The sequence below is a fragment of the Monodon monoceros genome, unplaced genomic scaffold (genome assembly GCF_005190385.1).
Source record: "Monodon monoceros isolate NGI ecotype Baffin Bay Population unplaced genomic scaffold, NGI_Narwhal_1 Super_Scaffold_1, whole genome shotgun sequence".
In the NCBI taxonomy this organism is placed as follows: domain Eukaryota; kingdom Metazoa; phylum Chordata; class Mammalia; order Artiodactyla; family Monodontidae; genus Monodon; species Monodon monoceros.
In genome coordinates, this window is record NW_021703765.1 from 44,336,991 (window position 1) to 44,361,272 (window position 24,282).

Sequence of the window (24,282 nt, forward strand, 5' to 3'; positions counted from 1 at the left end):
GCAGCTGGGCCCGTGAGCCATGGCTGCTGAGCCTGTGCGTCCGGAGCCCGTGCTCCGCAACGGGAGAGGCCACAACAGTGAGAAGCCCGCGTACCACAAAACAAAAAAACAAACAACAACAACAAAAAATTTAAGTGGTGGGGAAAATGTTAATACATAGAGTAAAAGAATGGGATCAAGTTTCTTTTCCTTTATCACATTCTCAGACACTTGGTGAATTCTTTTCCAACCTGTGCTGCTTATTGATTTTTTTTTCCAAAGTGCCAAATGTCATTGTATTTATTTTGTGAGAAGATCATTAACATTGATTCAAGGAGCCCAGGATTTACACCTAATGCTAATTATATCCGTACTGATAAAAATGTTTTTCTTTACAGTTTTTCTTCATTGCATATCCAAACTAAAAGTAAAAATAGTTTCGATGTTGGAATTTGGATTTTTATCAGTATGGCAGAAAAAGCACAAGCTATTCATTTCATAAACACTTACCAAGCACATTCAATAATCAGGCACTATTTTAATCATTGGGGAAACAGAGGTGGGCAGAGCCGACAAAGATCTGCCCTCAAGAATCTTACTTCTTTTTTCTTTTTGGCCACTCCGCACATGGCTTGTGGTATCTTAGTTCCCCAACCAAGGATTGAACCCGGGCCCTGGCAGGGAAAGTGCTGAGTCCTGACCACTGGACCGCTAGGGAATTCCCAAGAATCTTACATTCTTGAGAATGTAAGAGACAATATCTAGCTCACCTCTGTACCCGTGATGTCTGTCATGGTGCCTGGCTTATAGTAGTTGCTTAATAAATGTTGAGCTCCTGACTGGTTATAGAATAACATGCGCTTCTGTATGTACATAAGGAGCTGCATCCCTGTTCGAGGATGGGAATGACCAATAGGTGGAAAATGAAGAACTTTATCTGCTGGGAAGCAACATTGTAGATATCATTGTAACTAACACTTTCAAGGTCTGTACTACATACCAGGCATTCTGCTAAGCACATTAAATGCTGTTACCTCTTAAATCTTTGAAAGCTGTGTACTGTATTGTGACTATGTCCACTTTTGTGTTAGCAAACAGATAGGGATTGTTGGAGTCTATAAATTCATACAACTAGGAAGTGATAGAAGTAGGATTTGAATCCAGGTCTGTCTGATGATACAGCCTAAACTAACTATATAGTTATCAATATACAGCTCCTTTTGCAATTATCTGGAAGGTATGAGTATAATCCATGAGCAATCACTGTGAGAGGTATTTCTTAGATACACTGGATAGCTCTCACTTCCATATACTAATGCAAGTGTTGGGGGTAGTAGTCAGGTAAAGAACCCAGAATCCTTGGGTCTGGGATCATTATCAGTAAATTCAAAATACTCTGTCTGCAGAGTATATACGTAGACATTAGTGATAGGACTGTTAACTTGAAAAATTAATTCAAGCAAATTTCTGAACATATGTTCCCTTTCTCTTCTTTACTCCTTTGAAGATATAATATATCGCTTTTTGTTTTACAAAGCACATTCGCACCCATTGTTGTGTTTCATCTTTGTGGCAGTCCATCAGAGTTTTCCATTTTCCATTTGAACAGGTTTTGTGATTTGCTCTCCAAGTCTGTAACTGGCAGAGTCAGAACTCAAGCCCGAATCTTCCGATTCCTGATTCCATGCTTGGTTTACAATACCTCAATTCTCTCATTTAGAAGAGATGTGTATTTTAAATCTGTTGAAAACTTGACTCATGTGTAAAGCTGTTTTGAATACTGACTAATTAAAGTGACTCTATAAATATACCCCAGGGTTTCTTGCTTATAAATGTCTTTGGATATTAAAATTCATGTTTGGCTTAATCCCTCATTAATCTGTCCTTTCACTTTCCTGAGCTATGTTCAAGAAACAGCAAACATTATACTGATCACATTATCTCATAAATCTTCTTTCAGCATTTTATTTTTCATGTCATTGTGCATAATTTTCTAGGCATAAACCTAAGCCCAACTCAGTGAAGCTTTGGTAAAAATAGTAACAACTAGAAGGACATCAGTCATGACTGGATGCTGCATAGAATCAAGAACCAAGATATTTCACAGCATCTGAGGGTCTGGACCAGGGTACTTGATGTCAGCTGATCTGGCTTTTTCTCTTCCCTTCCAATTCCTTTAAGAAATTATTTAATGAAACTTTATTGTTGTAGTTATTTTAGGAAAGACTTAACTTCCATTACTGACTGTGTCCACCTAGATTGATGCTTGAGATCAAATGGTAAAACTTACCTATTGCAAGATTTATTAAAATTGTTATCAATCTTCCACCTCTTCTTTACCTGACCCGGGAAATTTTCTCTGCTCCCAGATCAACTCTTGGGCACGAATGTGTCGCTTCCTACCCACTTTCTTGATAGTCCAAAGACTCTTCTGGAACTTGCTCTGGATTGACCTCAGTGGCTCATTTCTTTATTGAAATAGTGCTGGTCTTCCTGTGGCGTCTTCCTGTTGCCTCTTGGTTCTTTGATGGCAGTTTAGTCTAGATCAAGAGCCTCCACCCATTCTCTGATCCTCTTACGATTCCCATTTGCAGTTCTCATTATAGAAAATTGTGACAAAGTTAGATAACGGGTTTTTTATTCACTCTAACTTGTACCTCATAATAGCGGAATAAAATATGCAGCATAGGAAGCCTACACCGAAGGTTCTGTCTCCTCTGCCTCTAAAGTGGTTCATGAGATCCATTCACTTTCACCATCATCCAGGCCACTGCCTTCACTTAGGTCAGAAACATCACTGACCTGCGGCGGCCTCCTCATGAGAGTCCGGTCTCTGGATGCACACCCCATCTGCTCTTTGGAAATTATCAAGTCCAAACTCCCTCCTTAGTATGACAGATCTGTGGCCCTGCACCCACCCTTTGGTGGACCCCCAGTTTGTGCGCTAGGTAAAGGCCTATGGGAAGGAGCTGGTGGCAGGTACAGGCTCCCCAAGGATGTGACTCCATCAAGCCTATATCCACTCATGGCCACTAAAGTTTCCTTCAGAGTCAGGGTGATCTGTCCTTTTACCATTGAATGACTCTTCTCACTCTTCCTCCGGGGATAAGAACAGTTATGGGTCTTCTTTCTCCTAGAAAGGGCTTGCTGGTTTCTTTATTTTCATTCAGTTAGATCTCATTATGTGTTTAGCTATCTTTTGTTCTCAGAAATCTGTGATTTAGTAACATACCTGGCTTGTTCTTAGCATTAGAGTGTCAATGATAATCTCATGCTTTTCTCTATCCCAACCAGAAGCAGAAGGCTTCCTCCCTGTTTCAGAGTATAATCATCACTCATGTCAACAAAGCATGTTTCCATTACCCCAGAAGCTCACTGTGTACCCCCCTGTCAGGCAGTATGCCCTGTGTCAAAAGTAACTAGTATTTTTTATTTCCATCACCATAGATGGGCATTACCTTGGTTTTGGATTTTATTATAAAAATGGATGTCATACAGTAGGTACTTTTCCTGCCTGGCTTCCTTTACTCGATATTTTATCTGTAAGATTCATCCATGCTACATTTAGAAGTAGTTCATTTCTTGTCATTGCCAAATACTGTTGTGTTGTGAGAATTGACCACATTTTATTTATCCATCCTACTACACTTGGCATTTGAGTTGATCCAGCTGAGTTATTATGAATAAAACTGCTATGAATGTTCTTATGCCTGTGTTTTGGCACATTTGTGCTGGTATGTGCTCAGGGATTGAATTTCTAGGTCCTAGAATATGCATATAGGTGCAGCCCTCAGTACAATCCTGCCAGTTTTCCGAAGTGATTGTACCAGTTCACACTCCCCTGGCCACAGCGGCATATGAGACTTCCAGTTGCCCTACATCCTCACTAGCCCTTGGGTTTTCTCAGTCTTTCAAAATTTTAGCCACTCTGGTGGTATGTGCCTCATTATGATTTAATTGGGATGTTCCTACTGACTTACTTGCCATTTTGATACCTTCTCTGTGAAGTGTCTGTTCAGCTTATTTGTTTACTTTTCTATTGGGTTGTTTGTCTTTTTCTTATTGATTTGTAGGAGGGCCTTCTATACTATGGATATCAGTTCTTTGTCGGATAAATGTATTATAAATATCTTCTATTCTGTAGCTTGCTTTTTTATTCTCTTAGTGGTACCTTATGATGAAAAGAAGTTTTTAATTTTAATGAAGTCTAATTTATCAGTTTTTTCCATTATGGTTAGTACATTTATACCTATTTAAGGAAACTTTGTCTCCCTGAGTTAATGAATGCCCCCCCCAAAAAATCTTGCCTTCTTGAAGCTTTATGGTTTTACCTATTATATTAAGTCTGTGATCCATCTGTAATGGATTATTCATGTAGTATAAGTAAGCCAGAAAGAGAAAAACAAATATCGTATATTAACGCATATTTGTGGAAATCTAGAAAAATGGTACGGATGAACCTATTTGCAGGGCAGGAATAGAGAAGCAGACGTAGAGAACGGACATATGGACACAGAGGGGGAAGGGGGGTGGGACAAATTGGGAGATTAGGTTTGACATAAATACACTACCATGTGTGAAATAGCTAGCTAGTGGGAACCTGCTGTATAGCACAGGGAGCTCAGCTCGGTGCTCTGTGATGACCTAGTTGGGTAGGATGGGGGTGGAGGGAGGTCCAAGAGGGAGGGGATATAGATATACATATAGCTGATTCACTTCATTGTACAGCAGAAACTAACACAGCGTTATAAAGCAATTATACTCCAATTAAAAAAAAAGATATAGATCAGGGGTCTCTTCTGTTTTCTTCCTAGCTGGCTATCCAGCACTGTTTACTAAAACGATAACCCATCTCCACTGCATTGAAGGGGTTCGTTTGTCATAAAGCAGGTGGTTATATATGTGTGGACCTGTGGGGTGGCTTCCAGATGCTCTGTGCTGTACTAGTTGTCCTATTTGTCTATTCTTAGGCCAATACCATGCTGTTTTCATTACTAGAGCTTTCTAATATATCTCCCTATCTGTTCGGATATTTTCTCCAATAGAATTCATCAAGATTTCTATTTTAAAGTTTTGGATGGACTTTATCATTTACTTTTTTTCCTTAAGAAAAAGAAACACTTTATTTAATACTCTTACTTTCTAAGTGAATTTATGCCAAATGCTTCTCCATGTTCTAAACAAGATGCCATTGCTTTTTAATCTTAAAGTCATAGCCGGTTCCTGAGAAGTTCAGTTTTGTGAAGTATACTGTATACTATTGTCCATAATTCACATGTGGCTCCCTGTTAGAAATTCTATTTCTTTGAAGCATGCATTAAGCCTTTTTGGCAACAGACTTTGGCTCATATTTTTTATTGTTTTTTTTTTTTGAAGACATTATGTTTTTACAAGAGTGAGCCTCGGAAATGGAACTGGTGCCATGTTACATTCTAGGCAAGTTTTGGTCGATTTTTATTACACGTAGCAGGTATTTTACAGAGCATGGGTGTGACCTCCAGATGTGGTTGGAGACTGTGCCATAGGAAGCAGACAGCTTGTCATGATCAGGCTGTGGTCTGCCAGACGTCTCCGCCAGACAGTCTTTCAGAATCATCAGCTTTCAAAGATGGGTAGACCTCAGAGGTCAGTTTAGCTAGTTGGTGGAGGCTTGTGGCTACAGGCAAAGGCAGGTCTGCAGCAGCTGTCGCCAGGAATCTATGATGCCTAGCCTAAAGCTGGCTTAGCCAAAATTCTTATTCTTCCCGTCCAGAGGAAGTATCCTTAAGGAGCTAACTGATTAGAAAGAAAACAAAGCAAAACGGTCCTTTACAAAGGAGCCTTTATCTTCCCTGCTGTTGATTAGCATCTCTGTTTAAGTTCTGTGCCAAAACACAGGTTGCTAGTTTCTTTAACAAAATAGCTAAAAATATAGAGCCTAAGGAAAGAAAAACAAAACAAACAGACCAAAAAAACACCTCCATATCTTTTCTCTTGTCTTGTGGACAGTAGACTTTTCTCGGTGCGTGTGGATATTCTGTTCTGGTTTCCATTGTCATGTGACTAGGTTGGGCCCGTTTCTGAAACTGGCATTAGATGTGTTCTGAACACAACCATTATTTCCTCACAGTGCTGTTGGCAGTTGGACAGGCTCAGTATAATGCCCAGTCTCTTTTCAGAGGGTGAGGTCCCTTCTTTATCTGCTTCACTGCCGTGATCAGGGGGGCTTTGGGTGTTTATCAAGTCATGTTTAATTATCCTCATTAGTAAATGTCCTTCAGTGCCCTTTTGGTCAGTGGAGCTGCTTGCAGACACTGGATCCCTTCTCACGATCTTTGTATCTGGTTCCTTCCATATCAGAATCACTAATAAAATACGGGTGAATGTACAATGGAACCGCCTGATAGTTCACTTCTCCTGGAACCCATCCCCTTTTAGCCCCAGGACGGGAAACAGAAACTGTTAGCTTCCTGCTCTCTAAATCTTAGACTTAATTACGATTACTGTTACATTAAACAGACACATACTGAATGTGTATCATGTTTGTAATACTCACTAGTGCTGTCTTTAAACGACCTCTGCCTAAATCTCTTGACATGATACAGCTTCATTCTCCATAATAACAGCAGAAGCTATTGTTGGGGGGGCAGGGTGTGTGTGGTAACCTACGTATCAGGCACGGTACTGAATACCTGTACTAAGTGCTTTATATCCGTAATTTCATTTGACCCTCCCCCAGTCCAGCAAAGAAGGTCCCCACTGTGAGAAAGTAGTGAAGGTGGGGATTAAATCCCAGTAGGCCTGAGCCCAAAGAAGATGGTACCTTCCTTGGCAAAGCTGAAGCTCAGCCTGGCAACGAAAACAGTGCCTTTCACAATGTCATCTGAATTTATCGGAAGAAGGCCGTCCCCTTCTTGAAGTAGGCTCCGGGTGAATGAAAACTACTACAGTAGTTTTCTCTGCTGTTAAAATTTAACTTGGGAAGATTTTCCGTTCCCGAGGCCTTGGGCTGTTTGGGGGCTCTGGGTCTATGGAAGAAGGTGCTGCTATGCACGTTCGGAAGTTTCTCCAGTGACAGTCAGTGGATGCTGGGAGCCTTAGGACCACAGCTGGTGGTTCAGGGGAACAAGGGTAGCAGTAAGGGAGCAGGCTTGTCATCTGCACAAGTAGAGTCAACTCATTTGAGATTAACGCTGACGCTGGTCAGAGCTGATCTGGACGGAAAGTGTGAATAGCTGCATGAAGACGCCACTCTCTGGGTCACTCTTGGATTCTCAGCCCTTGTTATCCACTGGGTACCACTCTGAATTCCCATACCTACTGCTGCTGTTGAGCATAGCCTCACAATTGGCTAATAAGCTGTTTGCTCTCAGTCTCTTGCCCCAAGGCCCAGCACCTCTTGGGCTCAGCAGGCTTCACATTCCAGGCCGATGGGGACTCTCGGAATGCCCAAATTTGGTTCCTGAAGTCTTTGAGACATGCTCTGGGCTAGTTTCTTTTGCACTAGAGATGGTTCTGAGCTCTCTGAGAAGGTACCTGCTACCAGCCCTGATGGTTTGGGGCCATGTCAGAAAGCTGGATTCTGGATCACTTGAAAGTCACAGTTCAGACACAGGGGGTCTGTTCATGAAAAGCCCACAGCTGTGTTTTATTCAGCTGGCAGAGTTTAAAAACCGACAAAAATTCACATAAAAGAATTCTGGCTCTTCCTGTCCTCTCAAAAAATGGAAAGATGGCCTGCATTCTGACATGGCAGTGATTGTTGGAAACTAAACAGAGACGTCTTCTTTAAGCAGCAAGCGCGTTCCAGTAATTGTTGGTTTCCTTTTTTCCATACCAGGCCAGCTTTATGGATTTATGTTATCAGCGTATCCTTTGTAGATACCCCTTTTTGCAGACTCTGATTCAATTATATAATAATTATTATGCTTTGGATGAACAAAACCAAATTCCTATGGGAAGAAGGTACTACAGTGCTCTGAAACCATGGGATAGTTTCCTGTAGTACTGGTTTTTGAAAAAGAGAAAGAAAGAAAGAGGATTAGCCACAAATATATTTAGGCAGATCTCTTAGTTAAAATAGGCTAGCTGCTCTAACAAGCTCTAAGATTTCAGTGACCTAAGCCTCATTGAAGTTTATTTCTTGCTTACTTGGCCGTAATTGGGTTTCGAGTCATGGGAGTTTGGAATGGAGACAGAAAGTTTGTGCCATTCCACGTGGTCACTCAGAGTGCCAGTGACTCCCCCATCTTCCACATGTGGCTTCCAAGGTCACCCTAGCCATACATACATGTGTCACTGGGTGACAGAAGGGCAGGAAGGATGATTTGTGGGAGATTTTCATGGGCCAGGCCTGGAAATGAGACACATCACTCCCACTCCTGCCTTGAGAGAAGAATAAATGGGTTTGGTGACCAGCTGGAAGGCTCTAGCCACCCTGGTTAGGTACCTGAGTTTAGAGAATCTTTCTGAGGTTCTGTGAGAACATGCTTTCTCACAGTAACTACCCACAGCTAGATCAAGAGCATCAATCTGACCCATCCAGATGTGTCAGAAAGAAGTGGGTCCCTGGACACGGAGGAGACACAGGAGGTCCAGCAGGAAAATGGGACACTGTGTGTCAGGCTCACCTAAATCCAGGGAGAGCAGCTGTCCCCCACCTGGGGAGCACTGCCCCTGCACCTCGGGGATACTAAAGTCTTCTTGATCGAGGCCCAGCACTTGCACGTGAAAGGAATCACATATTTAAGGATAAAAGGAGTCATGCCAGGAGCTCTTTTTAGTGGGCAGGGATTCCAAAGCCCAAAAGATCCAGATGTGATTGCTGTATGAGTGTCAACTGGCATTTTTTTTTCAGTGAAATTAATGTCTCATGCGATTTCTAGAAATTAGTCTCAGTATTTCAGTAGATCAGATCCCCAGCATCTCCATGACTCAGAAAGCACATTTAACAGAGTTGAAGTGCCTGAGATGGGGAAAGAACCCACAGTTCCTGTGACTCAGGGTTTGGCTTTGAGGAAGGGGGACTCTGCGGGTTGATGACTCAGTTTTACCTCCCATTGATCCTCCACCTTGCATTTTAAACTGCAGTAGAATTGAACTTCTCACGCTATTTCACACTTTTATGGCTTAGTCCACAGTCTTGCCCCACCTGACTCTATTCAGCCCCCAAGATTCCATCTCAGGACATCTCTCAGGGTCGCAGCCTGAATCAAGTGTCTCTGCTACGTGCTCCCAGAGCGTATCCCATGTCTGCCTCTATTTTGAGATCTTGTGTGCAGCCCTGGTCCTGACCTTAAAGGCCCTGAGAGCAGGGACTTGTCACATTCATTTTTTCCTTCCAGCATCTAGGACAGTTGGCACCTCGCAGGCACTCATAGAATGTTTGTGCATTGGGCCCTCTTCCAGAATCTCTTAGTTTGCAAGCCTTTCTACAGGGTTAATTGAACCATTACAGCCTGATAACTTCACTTTCATTTTTTGAAATCTATGATGGCTTCAGGAAATGATGACCAGATTCATAAATGCCAGTGTTTCATTACATACTTGTCCTGTGTCAGGCCCTGGGCTCTGCTCTCAGTTCACGTGTCTTTTATAATCTTTTATAATCCCAACAACCCTGTGTAGTAGATATTGCCATTAGTCCAGTTTTCAAACCCAGGTCCATGTGACTTGAGAGGCCCAGCTCTTATGCACCGGGATGGAGGTCACATGAAAGGCGTTTTATTTACTCTTGCTTGTCTATGGCAGGCAGGTGTTACTCTGTAGAAACAGTGAGGCTGGGCGCTTAGCCTCAGTTTATTAGATGACCACTGGTAATCTGGCTTTAGAACAGGCAAAGGGTAAGACCCAATTAATTCGTTAAGCATGGCTTGCAAAATTGAGCACATTTTGACACTGACAAGTATAGAATCTTGGAAAAGCAATTTGAGCAGCCAAGTTATGAAAAGACTTGAGATACAATCTGGGCAACAGGTACTAAAATCTAAAATCCACGCTGGATACCTAGACAGAAGGATGAGACACAGGTACAAGAAAGCACCTGGAGACCAAACCAGCCACTTCCCTGAGACCAGGGGTCTCTGCTTGAGCCAAGACGGTCTCTAAAGATTACCCACCAATCTCAGGAACTAGCCCCAGTGTGGGCAGCCAAGCCTGACCCTCTGACTCAAGCAGAGAATGAAACTGGTATATTTGATTCTTCGAAATAACTGCTTTACAAAATCATTCTGCTTTATAAACAAGCTAACAGATGGCTGACTCTGGACATAGCTGTGGAGACCACTTTCAACATTTTCATTGCTGGCCAAAGCACACTCTTGTAAATATGTTCCCAAGTTGTTCATGCATTTATACCCACCTGCAAACTCCAGTATATTAGCTATTGAAAGAGTGACACTGATTTCACAAAAGGAAAGTTTCACCAGGAATTTGGGCTAGCACACTGCCATCCCTTTTTTCATGCTGTTTTCAAAAACCCTCATGGCCAGGTGACTCACTGGTAGGCTACAGACAACATATGGTCTGAACTGGTTGGTACCCATTCCCTACTGGGCATTTAATATTTTTAATGTGCACTTGATTTGCACGTGACTTTTTTATTTACTATCCTGATCACTTCACGTAAATTAACACAATATTTTATGTAATTCATCTTAATGTTTATTCTTCCTGACTGATTTTAAGTTTATTACATTTAGTTTCAGAGGAATGGAAAGTTACCCAGCAATACAGAGATAAAGATTTGTATGCCAAGTATGTGTTACCAGGATGTAAAAAAAGCTAGGATACTAAGTGGTATACGCCAGACTTCTACCAGTTGGCCAAATCTACCAGTTGCCTATTTCTATAAAGTTGTATTGGAACTTTATAAAAATTCCATTTTGTGTGGCCTTGCGCCATGTCCACAGCTTACGTACTGCCTATAGCTACTATCACACAGCAGCAGCAGAGTTGAGGTATTTTGACAGAGACTCGATGGCCCAAAAAGCCTGAAATATTTACTATCAGGTCTTACAGGAAAAGTTGATCCCTGCTATAGACGTCTTTCCATTAATGAAGTCTTCATTCACTCTTTTGTCCAAAGGTTGTTGAATACTCTGAAGGTTAGCACAGGAAATGTATGTAATCTGCCCAAGGTCACCCAGATAGATAGGGTAGAGCCGGGATTTGAATCCAGATGCTCTGATTTCAGAATCCATTTTTTAAAATCACAATACTATACTCCCTTTTCTGTATTGATTTCATTTGTAAATTTATCTTAAAACAAAGACTATACCTCTTTAGGAAATTCCAAAACAACGTGACATAAACGAGTGAAGTATTTTGATGCCGTCACCATATTCCCAACCAAATACTGCCATCACTTTATTACCTATCTTTAGATTTCCTCCAAGATAGAATAATAGGTCACGCTAAGACAGAATGACTTTGACCTTTTCGGCGTGGTGACATTTTTGTTTTACGTAAGGAGAAGTTGGGGCTTGGGGTGAGAATGTGTTACTGAAGATGCATTCAGAAAGCTATACTTTTTGTCCCCCAAGACAGTGCTTGAAAGGGTTAAGAAAACATGCCCATGTTTATAAGGCTGTAACTGAATTACATGGAAAGAATGGGAAATTACAAACATTAGGGTAAAAAATCTCACATTTTGAGAGGAGCATATCATCTTTCTGAAGCCCCTGTTACTCTGCTAGAAATGCTTTGTGTATCCATATCCTTATTTCTTTCAGCAGCACCTCTTTCACAGCTCCTTACACCTTCATTTTCCGTATTTTTGTAATAGTTTTATCTGTTATGTTAAATTTATATTAGCTGTAAATGTGTCCTTTTAAAAGACACTAGACTAAAAGCTCTATGAAGTCAGTAACCAAGTCTCTGGCCCAAGAGACTCTTCAGAAAGTCTTTGTTGAATCAAATTGAATTGCATTGTATTTGCTGCATTTGTTTCCAAAAGAATGTGCCATAATTTTACAATGGGAAATAAGTTATGATAAAATTTCAACAGTGCCAGTTTCTGAAGCAGAACCACAATTTTGCACCAAAGAATGTGCTCATTCTCGAAAACAGAATTTTAAAAGAAGCTGTGACAGGGCAGCATGAACGGTAAACCACGGAAGCAGAAGCAATGAATGTGTTTAATGGAGACTCACCTCCCTCCCACTGTGGGGAGTGGTAAAGTGGCTCTCCAGTGAGATGAAAACAGAGAATGGGGGACCTTCATCTATATATTAAGTCTCCAAGTTACTTTATTTCTATTAGGCTTATGATTTAAACCAGAAAAGCTGTTAGCAAATCTTTTGTTTTGGGGGCTTTCATAATCCCTAGAATCAACCTCGTTTTCCACATCAATTTCCCTGTGTAAATAGCTACCATCGTAACTACACCTCACTGGGGAAGAAAATCAGGTTGTAATGTAATTTACATAAAGCTTGCAAGTGTATTCAACTTAGCTGTCAGCGGCTGTATAGTAATGTGTTGACACCTTATCGTTATTTTATTCAATTATTTTAACGCCAGGAGCTATATAGGGTGAGGTAATAATGTTCTCCTTTTCCATCTTCCATGCCTTTTTGTGGCTGACTGAAGGGTTTCTTACCTTTGCCACAGGCAAGAAAAAGTAAAAGGTATCGGGTACCTTTTTTTTTTCCCTTGAGAATTTTGTCCATTTACTTTCATGTTAGTATTTTTGTTTCTCTCACTCAGTCTTGAAACATTAAAAATATTTACCTTATCTATATGGGAATTTGAAAGTTACTTGCCTTTGCTACTGTAAAAGGAACATTTTCCACTTGTACCAACCAGCCAAACTGGCTCTTGTGTTCCATCCCTGGTTCTCACCGGTGGAGGCTGAGAAAGGACCAGGAACTTTGAGAGCCCTCCCCCTCCCTCACGTGACAGACTGTTGTTGGACCCAGGTGAAGACTCCTTTCTGACTGAAAGTCAGTGAGGCTTTAACCAGCTGTGCGCAGACCAGAGTCCTGGATTCCACTGCCTAATTAGCATAACCACCTTGAACTTCCCTTCTGGCTCTTAAAGCCCCTCATTTTCCCCCCTTCAGCAAACTCTTCTGTCCCTTTCTTCACTGCCCCAGGCAACAAGGTACAGCCTTTTTTTTTGAAGTATAGTTGATTTACAATGTTGTGTTTAATTTCTCCTGTATAGCAAAGTGACTCAGGTATACAAATATATATTGTTTTCCATATTCTTTTCCATTATGGTTTATCACAGGATATTGAAGTAGTTCCCTGTGCTATACAGTAGGACCTTGTTGTTTTTCCGTCTCATATGTAATAGTTTGCATCTGCTAATCTCAAACTTCCAGTCCTTCCCTCCCTCACCCTGCCCCGCCCTTGACAACCACAGGTCTGTTCTCTATATATGAAGATACAGCTTTCTTTAGTTGTTATTTTGCTTGCTCTGGTGGTCTCTGTTTGCTCCTTCCACACTGTTTAACTGAATTCATGATCTTGGGCAAATCATTAACCTCTCTGAGTTATGGGAATCAATGGGATAGAACAGCACTCTCTTGGCAGGATTTTGCTTGGAGCGTCTGAGATATCACATAAGGAGGCACCTAAGGTAACTCCTGACAGATGATGGGCACCAGGTAAAGGCTGGTTTCCTTCTTTCACAGTCTCAGAGCTAAAAATGGCATCAGGCACCCAGTAAGCTCTCTTTGGATACTCATGAAATGGTAAATGAATATTTTCATCGCTCTATAAAACGGACGTAATTGGGGCTTCCCTGGTGGCGCAGTGGTTGAGAGTCCACCTGCCGATGCAGGGGACATGGGTTCGTGCCCCGGTCCAGGAAGATCCCACATGCCGCGGAGCGGCTGGGCCCGTGAGCCATGGCTGCTGAGAGGCCCGCATACCGCAAATAAATTAATTAATTAATTTAAAAAAAAAAAAAGAGACATAATTGCACGATTCTGTAGATTCTACCAGCCACAGAGCTTTCTGAAATTTTTGCCTGGGAATCTAGAATTTCACTTTATACTGAAGCAGCATTTTATTTTATTTAAACGTAACCAAATGCCTTCAGGTCAATTCGTGGTATCATTTTCTGAACCAATTATAGATCATTGCAAGTCAGTGGAATTTAATAAGAAAAGACAGAACCAGAGTTAAAGCTGCTGACTAACTTCTTACTAACTCTCCCAGAATTGTGTCACCTTTAAGACATTTTAAATCATAGACCCAAAAAGAAGTGTTTTCAGTTACTTGCAATGTTAATATCTAAAAACCCTAATTCTATGCCTGCTTCTCATGATCATTGCCAAATAACACATATTCCAAACATTAGTGAAAATAAGATTTTCCATGGCCTTCGTTTGAAAACTGGATTTCTCTGGGAAGTTAATGTTGACAAAGTAAGGTTGACAATCGTAAGAGAATTTTCAGATCCACTGTTTCTCTAGAGAGTTTTAGGAACCAAATAAAGATTTCTTCTGGGGTTCTTTCTAATCTTCCGAAGTAAGGCCATGAACCCAGTGACCCTGAGAATGTTTTCAGTCTCTGTAATTCTCTTTAGAATTCTTATCCTACATGCTGTAATTTGTGTGTTTAAGTAAAGCATCATGGGATTATAAAGATATGTAATTTAGGGTGTATAATTTCACATAGAGTGACCCCTTACCAAAAGGCTTAAAATTGGATCCTCGGGGCAGGACTCTGCCATAGAGCACAGATGGATGTGGACAGAAAAACCGTCTCTGTGATCTGAAGACACTTCTGCCCACTTCATACCACCATCAGATTTTCATATCCCGTATTTGCAATAGACAAGGGAAACCATCACAGAGAAAAGTTAAGCCGCGTGTTTTAACCCAAATTCTAGTTTCCTGTAAATCAGTGGTTTTGTGCCTCTTTTTTAGATATCAGTGTATCTGAGGAACATGACACGTTTGCATCACAGAGGGGGAGGTACTCACCATGGCAAAGAGTCTCAGCAATGGGACCCGGGGTCTTTTTCCCTTCCTCCCCATTGTGAATCACTGCCATGGTGTGTCATGCGATCCAAAGCACATTTCTTGCTCTTGTGCACATCTGGCGTGAATATCATCCCTGAGACTTTTATTCAACACATTTTTAGTGAGCACTTTCTATGGGCCTGACATATTGACCACAGACATCTTTAGACTTCCTGCTCTGGTTCTTGAGATAGTAGGAAAGGGCTATCGAAAGAAAGGTAAGAATCTGTAAACGAATATACTGATGCATGTATACACTAATAAGCGAAGCAGGCCAGGTGGACAGTCTGTCCTTGTCCAAAGGAGATAGATGCTCTCAGCTGTAACAGCTTTCTGTGTCAGAAGTTAAGCCTGGTTTTACACCACATCTTCCTATTTTCAGGTAAAATATCCCAAAGTGTGAGTGTTGACGACTTATTAGAAAATGTCTTCAACACTGTCAACCAAACATAATGCATTTCTGCTTGTAACCTTTGGATATAGTGGGAGCTGTATAAGAAATCAAGGTGGACAAGTCCTTTCCACGTAAGAAACATCCCACTGCCTCTCGTGGCTCCAGTTATGCCAAAGAAATCACTCTGTATTCTTATATGGAGTTGTCGTGATATACTGAGGACGGTCAAGGAATGTGTCACCAGGTTAAAGACAGTCCTCAAGCATAAGATTCAATTACTTAATTTCATGTAATTGAGACCTCTAATAGAGCATTTTTCACCCTCAGTGTAAAAATATTTATTGTCATCATCCCTGTACTTAGAGTCTGTTTTTCCCTTTCTCCAAAAAGCTTCCGGGCTTCCCTGGTGGCACAGTGGTTGAGAGTCTGCCTGCCAATGCAGGGGACACGGGTTCGTGCCCTGGTCCGGGAAGATCCCACATGCCGCGGAGCCGCTAGGCCCGTGAGCCATGGCCGCTGAGCCTGCACGTCTGGAGCCTGTGCTCCGCAACGGGAGAGGCCACAACAGTGAGAGGCCAGCATACCGCAAAAAAAAAAAAAAAAAAAGCTTCCATCATTGTCAGAAGACACGCTTACTCATGGTTAAGCCCCTCTGTTAAGCTTGGTAGTTACGTAATTAAACATCACCTGGAAAACGATGCTTCTTCATATGTAAGCATTCAGAATTCTCTAAATGAAGCCCTCTTTTTATTTTGTATAACATTTTAACATTTCAAAGGCTTTCCCGTCTGTCATACCATTATGTGCCTCTGCTTTAAGATAGTCTATAAATAACTCACACGTCCTATAAAATTTTAAATGGAGCCCATGTGTGCAAGATCAAGGTGTTTTCACTCAAGTTTTGTATGGGTGCTTTGAAATACTCTACCCTCACAAATGGAGACAGCATCCCCATGCCTTTGCTCACGCTGTTGATTCCACCAGAATGGTCCTTTCTCCCAAACCCAAGTGTCATTCAAGGTTCGAACCTAACGCGCTCTTTCCCTCTCTGAGCGTTTTATACTTGGCGATGTACCAACCGTACATCCCACTCTGGCTTGTCCTACTCTGTGTGCCTGCCTCCCCTCCCGTAACACCTTGTCCATCCCTCAGAGGAGGAGCTTTTCCTGAGTGCCTTCACTCGTTAGCTTAGTCGAAGCCCTTGGTTAAGAATTGTTTAGGGGAGGGTTGTCAGAACAACTAGGGCGTCTCAACGAACAGAGCTCAGTGTTAGATTGACATTTGGAAGTCAGACACACCTGGTTTTGATTCTCATGTCAATCGAATACCAGCTGTGTGACCTTGGACAAGTTACTCAACCTTTCCGAGTCTGTTTCTTCATCTAAAATTATGGTAATAAAGCATTCTTCAGAAAGAAGAAAGGAGAAGTATCAGTGAGAAGACACTTACAGGAGGCTGGTATAGCTCCTGGTACATAGTGGGTTGAATGTCAGTGACTCCTTTGTTGTTTTAATCATTCTTCACATTCCTGCCCCTTCTCCCTCATCCATCCAACCTTGTAGCTGGGACTTGACTCGCCCTCCCAGATGCCTGCGCCAGGAGCTAGGCTTTAGAGTCTAATCCATTTGAACTCAGAGCCTGTCTCTGTGTCTCAGTAGATACGGAGCCATCGACAGATGACTTGGGTGATTTGAGACTCAGTTTCCTCAATTCTTAAACGAGGATAATAAAACTTAACGTCACACAGTGTTGTTCAGAGCATTAAATGAGCAAACATATGTAAAGATCTCGAGCATTGCCAGAACATGGTAAATATTCAAGCGTCGAATGAATCAAAACCACTATAGAGATAACTGTAAACAGTTTTGAGCTGGTTTCAGACAGAGATGAAGCCTGAACTAAAAAGAGTACCAGCAAATCTGTACTTTCTGTAAATATCAACAGTGAATTAGAGAATTTCAGTTACGCTGGGGATGTGACGTTTTATATCACCAGAATTTAGAGGTTTGAAAACTATAAAGTATTCGCCCAAACCTAAAATTGTGATGCATTTCCACATTATAGTTAGTGTCTTTGGACATTCCTGTCCAGCTGGCTGATGCTAAAGCCGAAAGTAGTTCTGAAGGTCCAACCAATGCCCAGAGCATCCTTCTTCCCAAGTTCTTCTCTGTCCCTCAAAGTGAACAGGCTGTATTTCCAAGACATTCCCACAGGACTGCACCAGAAGAGAATCCACACTCCCTGGCTTCTTACCTCTGGGCCAGAGGTTGGAAAACTTTTTCTTTAAAGGGCTAGATAGCAAGGCTTTGAGGGCCACATATAGTCTCCGTAGAATATTCTTTGTCTTCTTTATTGTTACCGTTGTTTTAAATAATCCTTTAAAAATGTAAAAGCCGTTCTTCAAGAAAAACAGGCCACAGATCAGACTGGACCCACCAACAATAGTTTGCAGACTCTAGACCAGCGGTCCCCAACCTTTTTGGCACCAGGGACCGGTTTTGCGGAAGACAATTTTTCCACGGACCGGAGTGGGGTGGGGTGATGGCTTGGGGATGATTCAAGTGCATTACATTCATTGTGCACTTTACTTCTATTATTATTACATTGTAATATATAATGAAATGATTATACAACTCACCATAATGCTGACAGGAGGCGGAGCTCAGGTGGTAATGAGAGCGATGGGGAGCAGCTGTAAATACAGATGAAGCTTCACCCTCTCACCCGCCGCCCACCTCCTACTGTGGGGCCTGGTCTGTGCCCTGGGGGTTGGGGACCCCTGCTCTAGACCACTGAAGGGAGGGAGGAGTGAAGTGGTTTTGAAACCTTGATGAACTAATGCCTTCCTCTAAGTAAAGGAAAATACACTTGCAACAGTTTTTTTTAATATGAAAGCAATATAACGTTGTAGGGGAGGAAAAAGTTTTCTCGACCCTCCTCAGGTCCCTGGCTGAGTCTGAAAATTAAACCAACAAAGACAGATTAACAAGAGAAGAGCACACACGTTTGATCAAACTTTTACCTGTACATGGGGACCTTCACAAGAGAATGAAGACCTGAAGAAGTGACCAGAGCAAGAAGAGCTTATACCCTTTAGACAAAGAAACAGTAAATTTGTAAAGAATTGACAAGACAAAGGGTTTGGGCTAAGAGTAGTAAATGGTGAAGTAACTAGGAAGTTGAGGTTTATTTTAAGAAGGTTTGCCGTAAAAAAAGAAAAAGAAATAATGCCATTTGCAGCAACATGGATGGACCTAGAGATCGCCATATTGAGTGAAGTAAGTCAGACAGAGAAAGACAAATATATGATATCATTTATACGTGGAATCTAAAAAAGGGTACAAATGAACTTATCTACAAAACAGAAATAGAGTTACAGATGTAGAAAACAAACTTATGGCTATCAGGGGTAAGGGAGGGAGGGATAAATTGGGAGATTGGGATTGACGTATACACACTACTGTATATAATAAAATAGATAACTAATAAGGATCTACTGTATAGAACAAGGAACTCTACTCAATACTCTGTAATGGCCTATATGGGAAAAGAATCTAGAAAAGAGTGGATATATGTATATGTATAACTGATCCACTTGGAAACTAACACAACATTGTAAATCAACTATACTCCAATAAAAATTTTTTTAAAAAAATAACATTTCATTATAGTAATAAAATACACCCAAATATGACCGCTGCATTGCAGAATTACAGATGAGATCGCTTTCTTTATAGCTTTTTTATTTTCTGAGTTTTATATCATAAACACGTAATTCTTTTATCATTAAAGAAAGGTTTGTTTGTGCAGAGTTCTAGGTCCCAAATCCTAGTCTCTGATGACGAAGAGGACTTTCCTCCTCCTGGTCCAGGAGGGGGCTTTTCACATGGGAACGTTACGACCTGTTTCAGGGAAGAAGGGTGAGGTGGGAAGAGTCAGAGGGACGTTCCTGCTTCTGCCGTTTTTAAAAAGAGTGCTTGAGCCTCAGATGTTTAATATGCCACGATGCCATAGTTTGGGGTAGCTGTCCTGAGCCCCATCAACATTAAGCTAGTACTTTTACTTCTATGGTACAACTATATTTTCTAGTCGGTTTTTTAGTCACTTTGTAGTGGGACCTCATCTCACTGCTGTTTCCCATTGGAAACTGATGAGGAACATAGGAAAGCAGATGGCGCACAGACTGTCGAAATGAAAAACACAGAAGAAAGAGCTGCGTGAAAGAAATATTTAATCATAACATGAAAAGCTCCTAGTGGCAACTTTTCCATTATGTTAAATTTCATTCATTTCTATGCATTCTGGGTATGAGTTTAAAAACAGAGGTTGTAACTTTCCATCTTAATGCCCGTCTCCCATGGGGTGTTGGTTTTGTCTCTTGCAGGACTATGATTTGAGCCAGCTCCAGCAGCCTGATACCGTGGAGCCAGATGCCATCAAGCCGGTCGGAATCCGACGGTTGGATGAGAGACCCATCCATGCTGAGCCCCAGTACCCGGTTCGATCTGCAGCCCCTCACCCTGGGGACATCGGCGACTTTATTAATGAGGTGCAAAAAGAGTCTCACTTTTTTTTGTAAGGGTGTTCATTTTATGCTAACAGTTAGTACTATGGAGACCACAACTTGCTGGGAATACAGCTATGTAGTTCATTAAAACACAATTCTTTTTCCTAACTTTAGGCAAAAAGAAATGTGGCTTCAGTAACAGAGAACAGATGAGATGGCTTTGGTCAGCCCAAAAGAGACGGATCAACTAATAGTCTGCATTTGTAAATGACATCCGTATATATTATCAGTATTAGTCACACTCTCTCCGAAAGAATTTTTTCCCTAGATTACAAGTAATAAATAGACTAACGATATTATAGTGAATTCTAATTTCATTTATTAGCACTGATACATGTAATAAGAGTTCACTTTCATTTTCCTCACACTGTACCCTTTGAATGCCACAAATGGTGAGAATTCAGTGCCTACCCAACAACGAGAGGTCCATCATATGAGATTAACAGGAAGAGCAGCTAAATTAAATATTATGTAAGTGATTTAAATACTTGTCTAGTTGAGGAGTTTTAAGAGCTTCTGCAAGAGGCAGCTAATTCTCTGTTGAATATAACAGATATGATTTCCACTGTCAAAATTATTATGGCATTCTCTTATTTCATTACTGACCTAGAGTTCTCCTACACTTAATCCTTAAGTTTTGAAGTCAGATGATTTATAATGCTTCTTTTGATCATGTCTACAGTTTTACTGCAATTCTTTTTTTTTTTTTGGCGGTACGCGGGCCTCTCACTGCTGTGGCCTCTCCCGTTGTGGAGCACAGGCTCCAGACGCGCAGGCTCAGCGGCCATGGCTCACGGGCCCAGCCGCTCCGCGGCATGTGGGATCTTCCCGGACCGGGGCATGAACCCGTGTCCCCTGCATCGGCAGGCGGACTCTCAACCACTGCGCCACCAGGGAAGCCCTGCAATTCTTCTTTCGAATTTTTATTGTTAGTATAAGAAAATGATACATATTGATATTGATCGCGAATATATGGCAGGGCCCGTGTTCTCTGGCCAGATCCTCCCGCTCAGAATCTCCAAGATTAGAATTGGTCTCAGTGCCTTACAAAGTGGAAAGCATCTGTTGTATATATTGCCTTCAGTCTCGTGCAGATAAGACTCATTTCCTGAGCTTCCTTGAAATATTTGTATATTACATCTACATAATCAATCTACCTTAGATTTTTAGATGCTCTTATAGTTTGTAGGAAAAGTTTTGAAACAAAATTAGCTTATCTGTCTTTACAATGTTCATTACTATCTATTCCTAAAATACATGCTACTTTTTGAACTTATCTGTTCACTTCTGTTAAATTGGTAATAGGTTAATTTGTAGTAGACACGATTTAAAAGCTGATAGAAGGCAAAAACAGGATGCTGGTAACTCCTTTATGTACAAAAATATGCCCCAACTTTTCCAGATTACTTATATACATATAGGCCTGGTTAGGGGAATTAGCAGGAATATATATGATATAAATATAATATATATATTATATAAAACATATATATTATATAAAATATAATATATATTATAAAATTAATATATATTATATAAAATATATATATAACTAGATATTTTTGAATATATAAGAGTGCCTGATGATTTTACTTCTGAAGATTTTACTTCTAATTTAGCTTTCGTCATTACAAGAAATTATTTATTCCTACGGTTGTCAGGTTTCAAGATATAGTGAACCTTTGACTGTAGGTGTAGGCACTGGATTTTTTTCAAGCAAGATTTCTGGCTTTGGTGTAATTCAGCAAATACTTACCTGAATGTTTCTGCCAGTCCCTGAAGTGTCACTGTTCTGTGGGCTTCCATCCCATCCAGGACACTCTGCTTTTCTCGTGATAAAATTCAAGCACTAAGGGTCATTTCTAAGGCTGTCTGTAATCTGATTCCTGCCCTCTCTTCCCTCCACATTCCCTTTCTGTGCTGCAGCCCCCTGAACTATTTGTAGTTCCTCAAAAGCATCACAGGTTTAACTATAACTTTTGCAAAGCCCTTCCTTCTTGACCTTCCGTGAGACACTCATTTAGCCTTCAGATTCAACTCAAGCGCCCCTTCTCTGTGAAGCCCCTTTGATACCCCTGGGAAGGTTACAAGACTCTCCCTCACCATGGGGTGTCACTGTTAGTATTTATTTCTTCCTTATGAGTGCGTCCATTCTCTCTGAAATGGGGGCTATTTCCCGTTCTTCTTTGTGTAATCTAAACATATACTATGTTGCGTAACTCTTAGATTCTGTTGTTTCAAGGAATTCAAGGACTGTGGCGGCTGTGTAGGGCATGCAGCCATGAGCATCACCCATGTGCATTTGGCTGGGATTCACTGGGGCCCATGTCTGGAGGCTTTCACTCTCACTGGTGCCGAGTACATTCAGGAAGTGAGGATATTGGCTGTTCCAAGTTGTGTGTTTTGTGTACCTTGTGTTTGTGTCTGGTGCGTTCACTCATTTTTTTTTTTTTTTTTTTTAACATGACTGGATTTTCTTCAGTAGAGAGAGGAGAGTATCTAGTTAGTAAGGTTCAGTTACCCAACCCTTCTAATGCCACAGTAGAAAAGCGTACACAGTAGGAATTTCCATTTGGAATCGCCTTTTCCTAAAACAGCGCCCAGGTACACGGTCTATAAAGTGGCTGGAGGTCGTAGCGAACATGTGTGAATACATATATGAAGAAGTTTGTTCTGAACAACTGACTTGCAGATTAACTTCCAGAATACAACCCATTCATACTTTGAAAATTGTCTGCGTTTGTTAGAAATGGCTCATTTGGAAATCGTCTTGAGCTTGGTTAAGGATTATTCATTTACCAGATAACTACCAAATATCTACGGTGTGTACATCCTGTGCCAGTGATGTGTAGATGAGACATTAGACAGAGATTCTCTCTGTGACAGTTCCCTGCGCTGCTGCTAGCGTGATCTCTGTACCAGGCAAACGTTCCAGTATCTGAACTCTTACTTTGCCAGGCAGAGGACACCCATTAGATCTGGTTCTTATTAGGTGGTCTGGCTTCATCTCAGGCCCCTCCCCTACCTGCATCCTACAGGCCAGCAACAGAGTCCTCTACCTGTAATTTCTTCTCAGCTTGTGATTCCATGCCAGCACCAGTTCCCACAGTGTTTTTCCTGCCTGGAGTGTCCTTTGCCCTTTTTCTAGATATTAGTCAAGTCTTTACCAGACCAAGAAGGGTCAGGGAAACAGAGTATGGGTGGGCACCATCCTGCGACATCCCAATGTACCTAGAACTCGCCTCCCTCCATGACTCCTATCCCAAGCATCCCTTCTACCTCCCCTCAGGGCCCTCCTGTGGTCCAGTGGAAGAGGTGTATCCCTGGGGAATCATTGTGGGGCACACTGGTTCAGTGAGTACATGAATGGACAAAAGGATCACATTTGGAAATTATTCCCCAAATGGCTACTGAATCCTTGAAATTGAATGTGATTGTAAGGCAGAGGAATATGGAGTAGAAAGGGGAACCCAAAATCTATACCTAGAGATGCCCTACTTTTGGACACAGGAAAAAGAAAGTCTAAGGCGTTTAAGGTGTCACAGAAAACAACTAAAAAGAGGGTCGAGGGATGTGATGGTCAGGTCTGTGGAAAAGTCCAAAGAGATCAAACTGTTCAAAGGCCTAAATCAGAGATTACAGTCAGACTCACTGTGTAGATCCTTCCACCTAAGACACGCATTAAGACTTGTACAGTATCTTTCTATAATTGGACAGATAAAAATAAATACAGGTAAAGTTTTAAAAGTGGTTGAAGTCACCTAGAAAGAACTCAAGCACATTTTATAAATACACTTTCCCCAGGTTTTATTTGGTTTAGCATAGTACCGAATGTTCCAAAGGAAGAAGAATATAGTGGTGATTATAATTGGAGTGTGTTTACAGGTGTAAGGAATAGGTAAACGCATGAGAAATTTTTCTAGTTTGTTTATTTAAATAATAAATCTCAAAAATGATAGCGTTTCCAGATGGTAGGTAGGGTAAAACAAATCACACATTTTTGAATTTTAAACACAGAATTTCATTCTATTTTGAGATTTTTAAACAAGACCTTCAGATGGTGAAAAGTTTAAACAGTGTCATTTAATCTCAGCCCGACAGTAGATATTAGCATACCTCCAGTAACGATACTAATTCTGTATATTTCTTTATCTCAGGAATCTAAAAACCAAGGACATATTTCTATTAAAGGACTGACTTTTGATTAATATTATTAAAAAACTTATGGAAGGTGCTCCTGGAATACTTTGTTTAAAACTCCTGAAGTTTAAAATTCTCCTATTTTTTTCTCCTATTTTTTCTCCTATTAATTAAATTTAACATGTTCTTTTAAAAATATCTTTGTCTTCTCCTACAAGAGTTAGGCGTTTTAGTTCAAATCCAGGTGCC

The 24,282-nt window shown here is 41.1% G+C and overlaps 1 protein-coding gene across 2 annotated transcripts in view; it reads left to right on the plus strand.

Annotated features, from left to right (window-relative positions):
- The window catches only part of CDH2 (cadherin 2), a 214,749-nt gene that overhangs the window by 183,475 nt on the left and 6,992 nt on the right, over positions 1 to 24,282 (plus strand). For both annotated transcript variants that reach the window (XM_029219312.1, XM_029219321.1), the window contains one exon: positions 19,711 to 19,875. In XM_029219312.1, the coding sequence (XP_029075145.1) occupies positions 19,711 to 19,875 (165 nt within the window). The remainder of the gene's footprint in view (positions 1 to 19,710; positions 19,876 to 24,282) is intronic.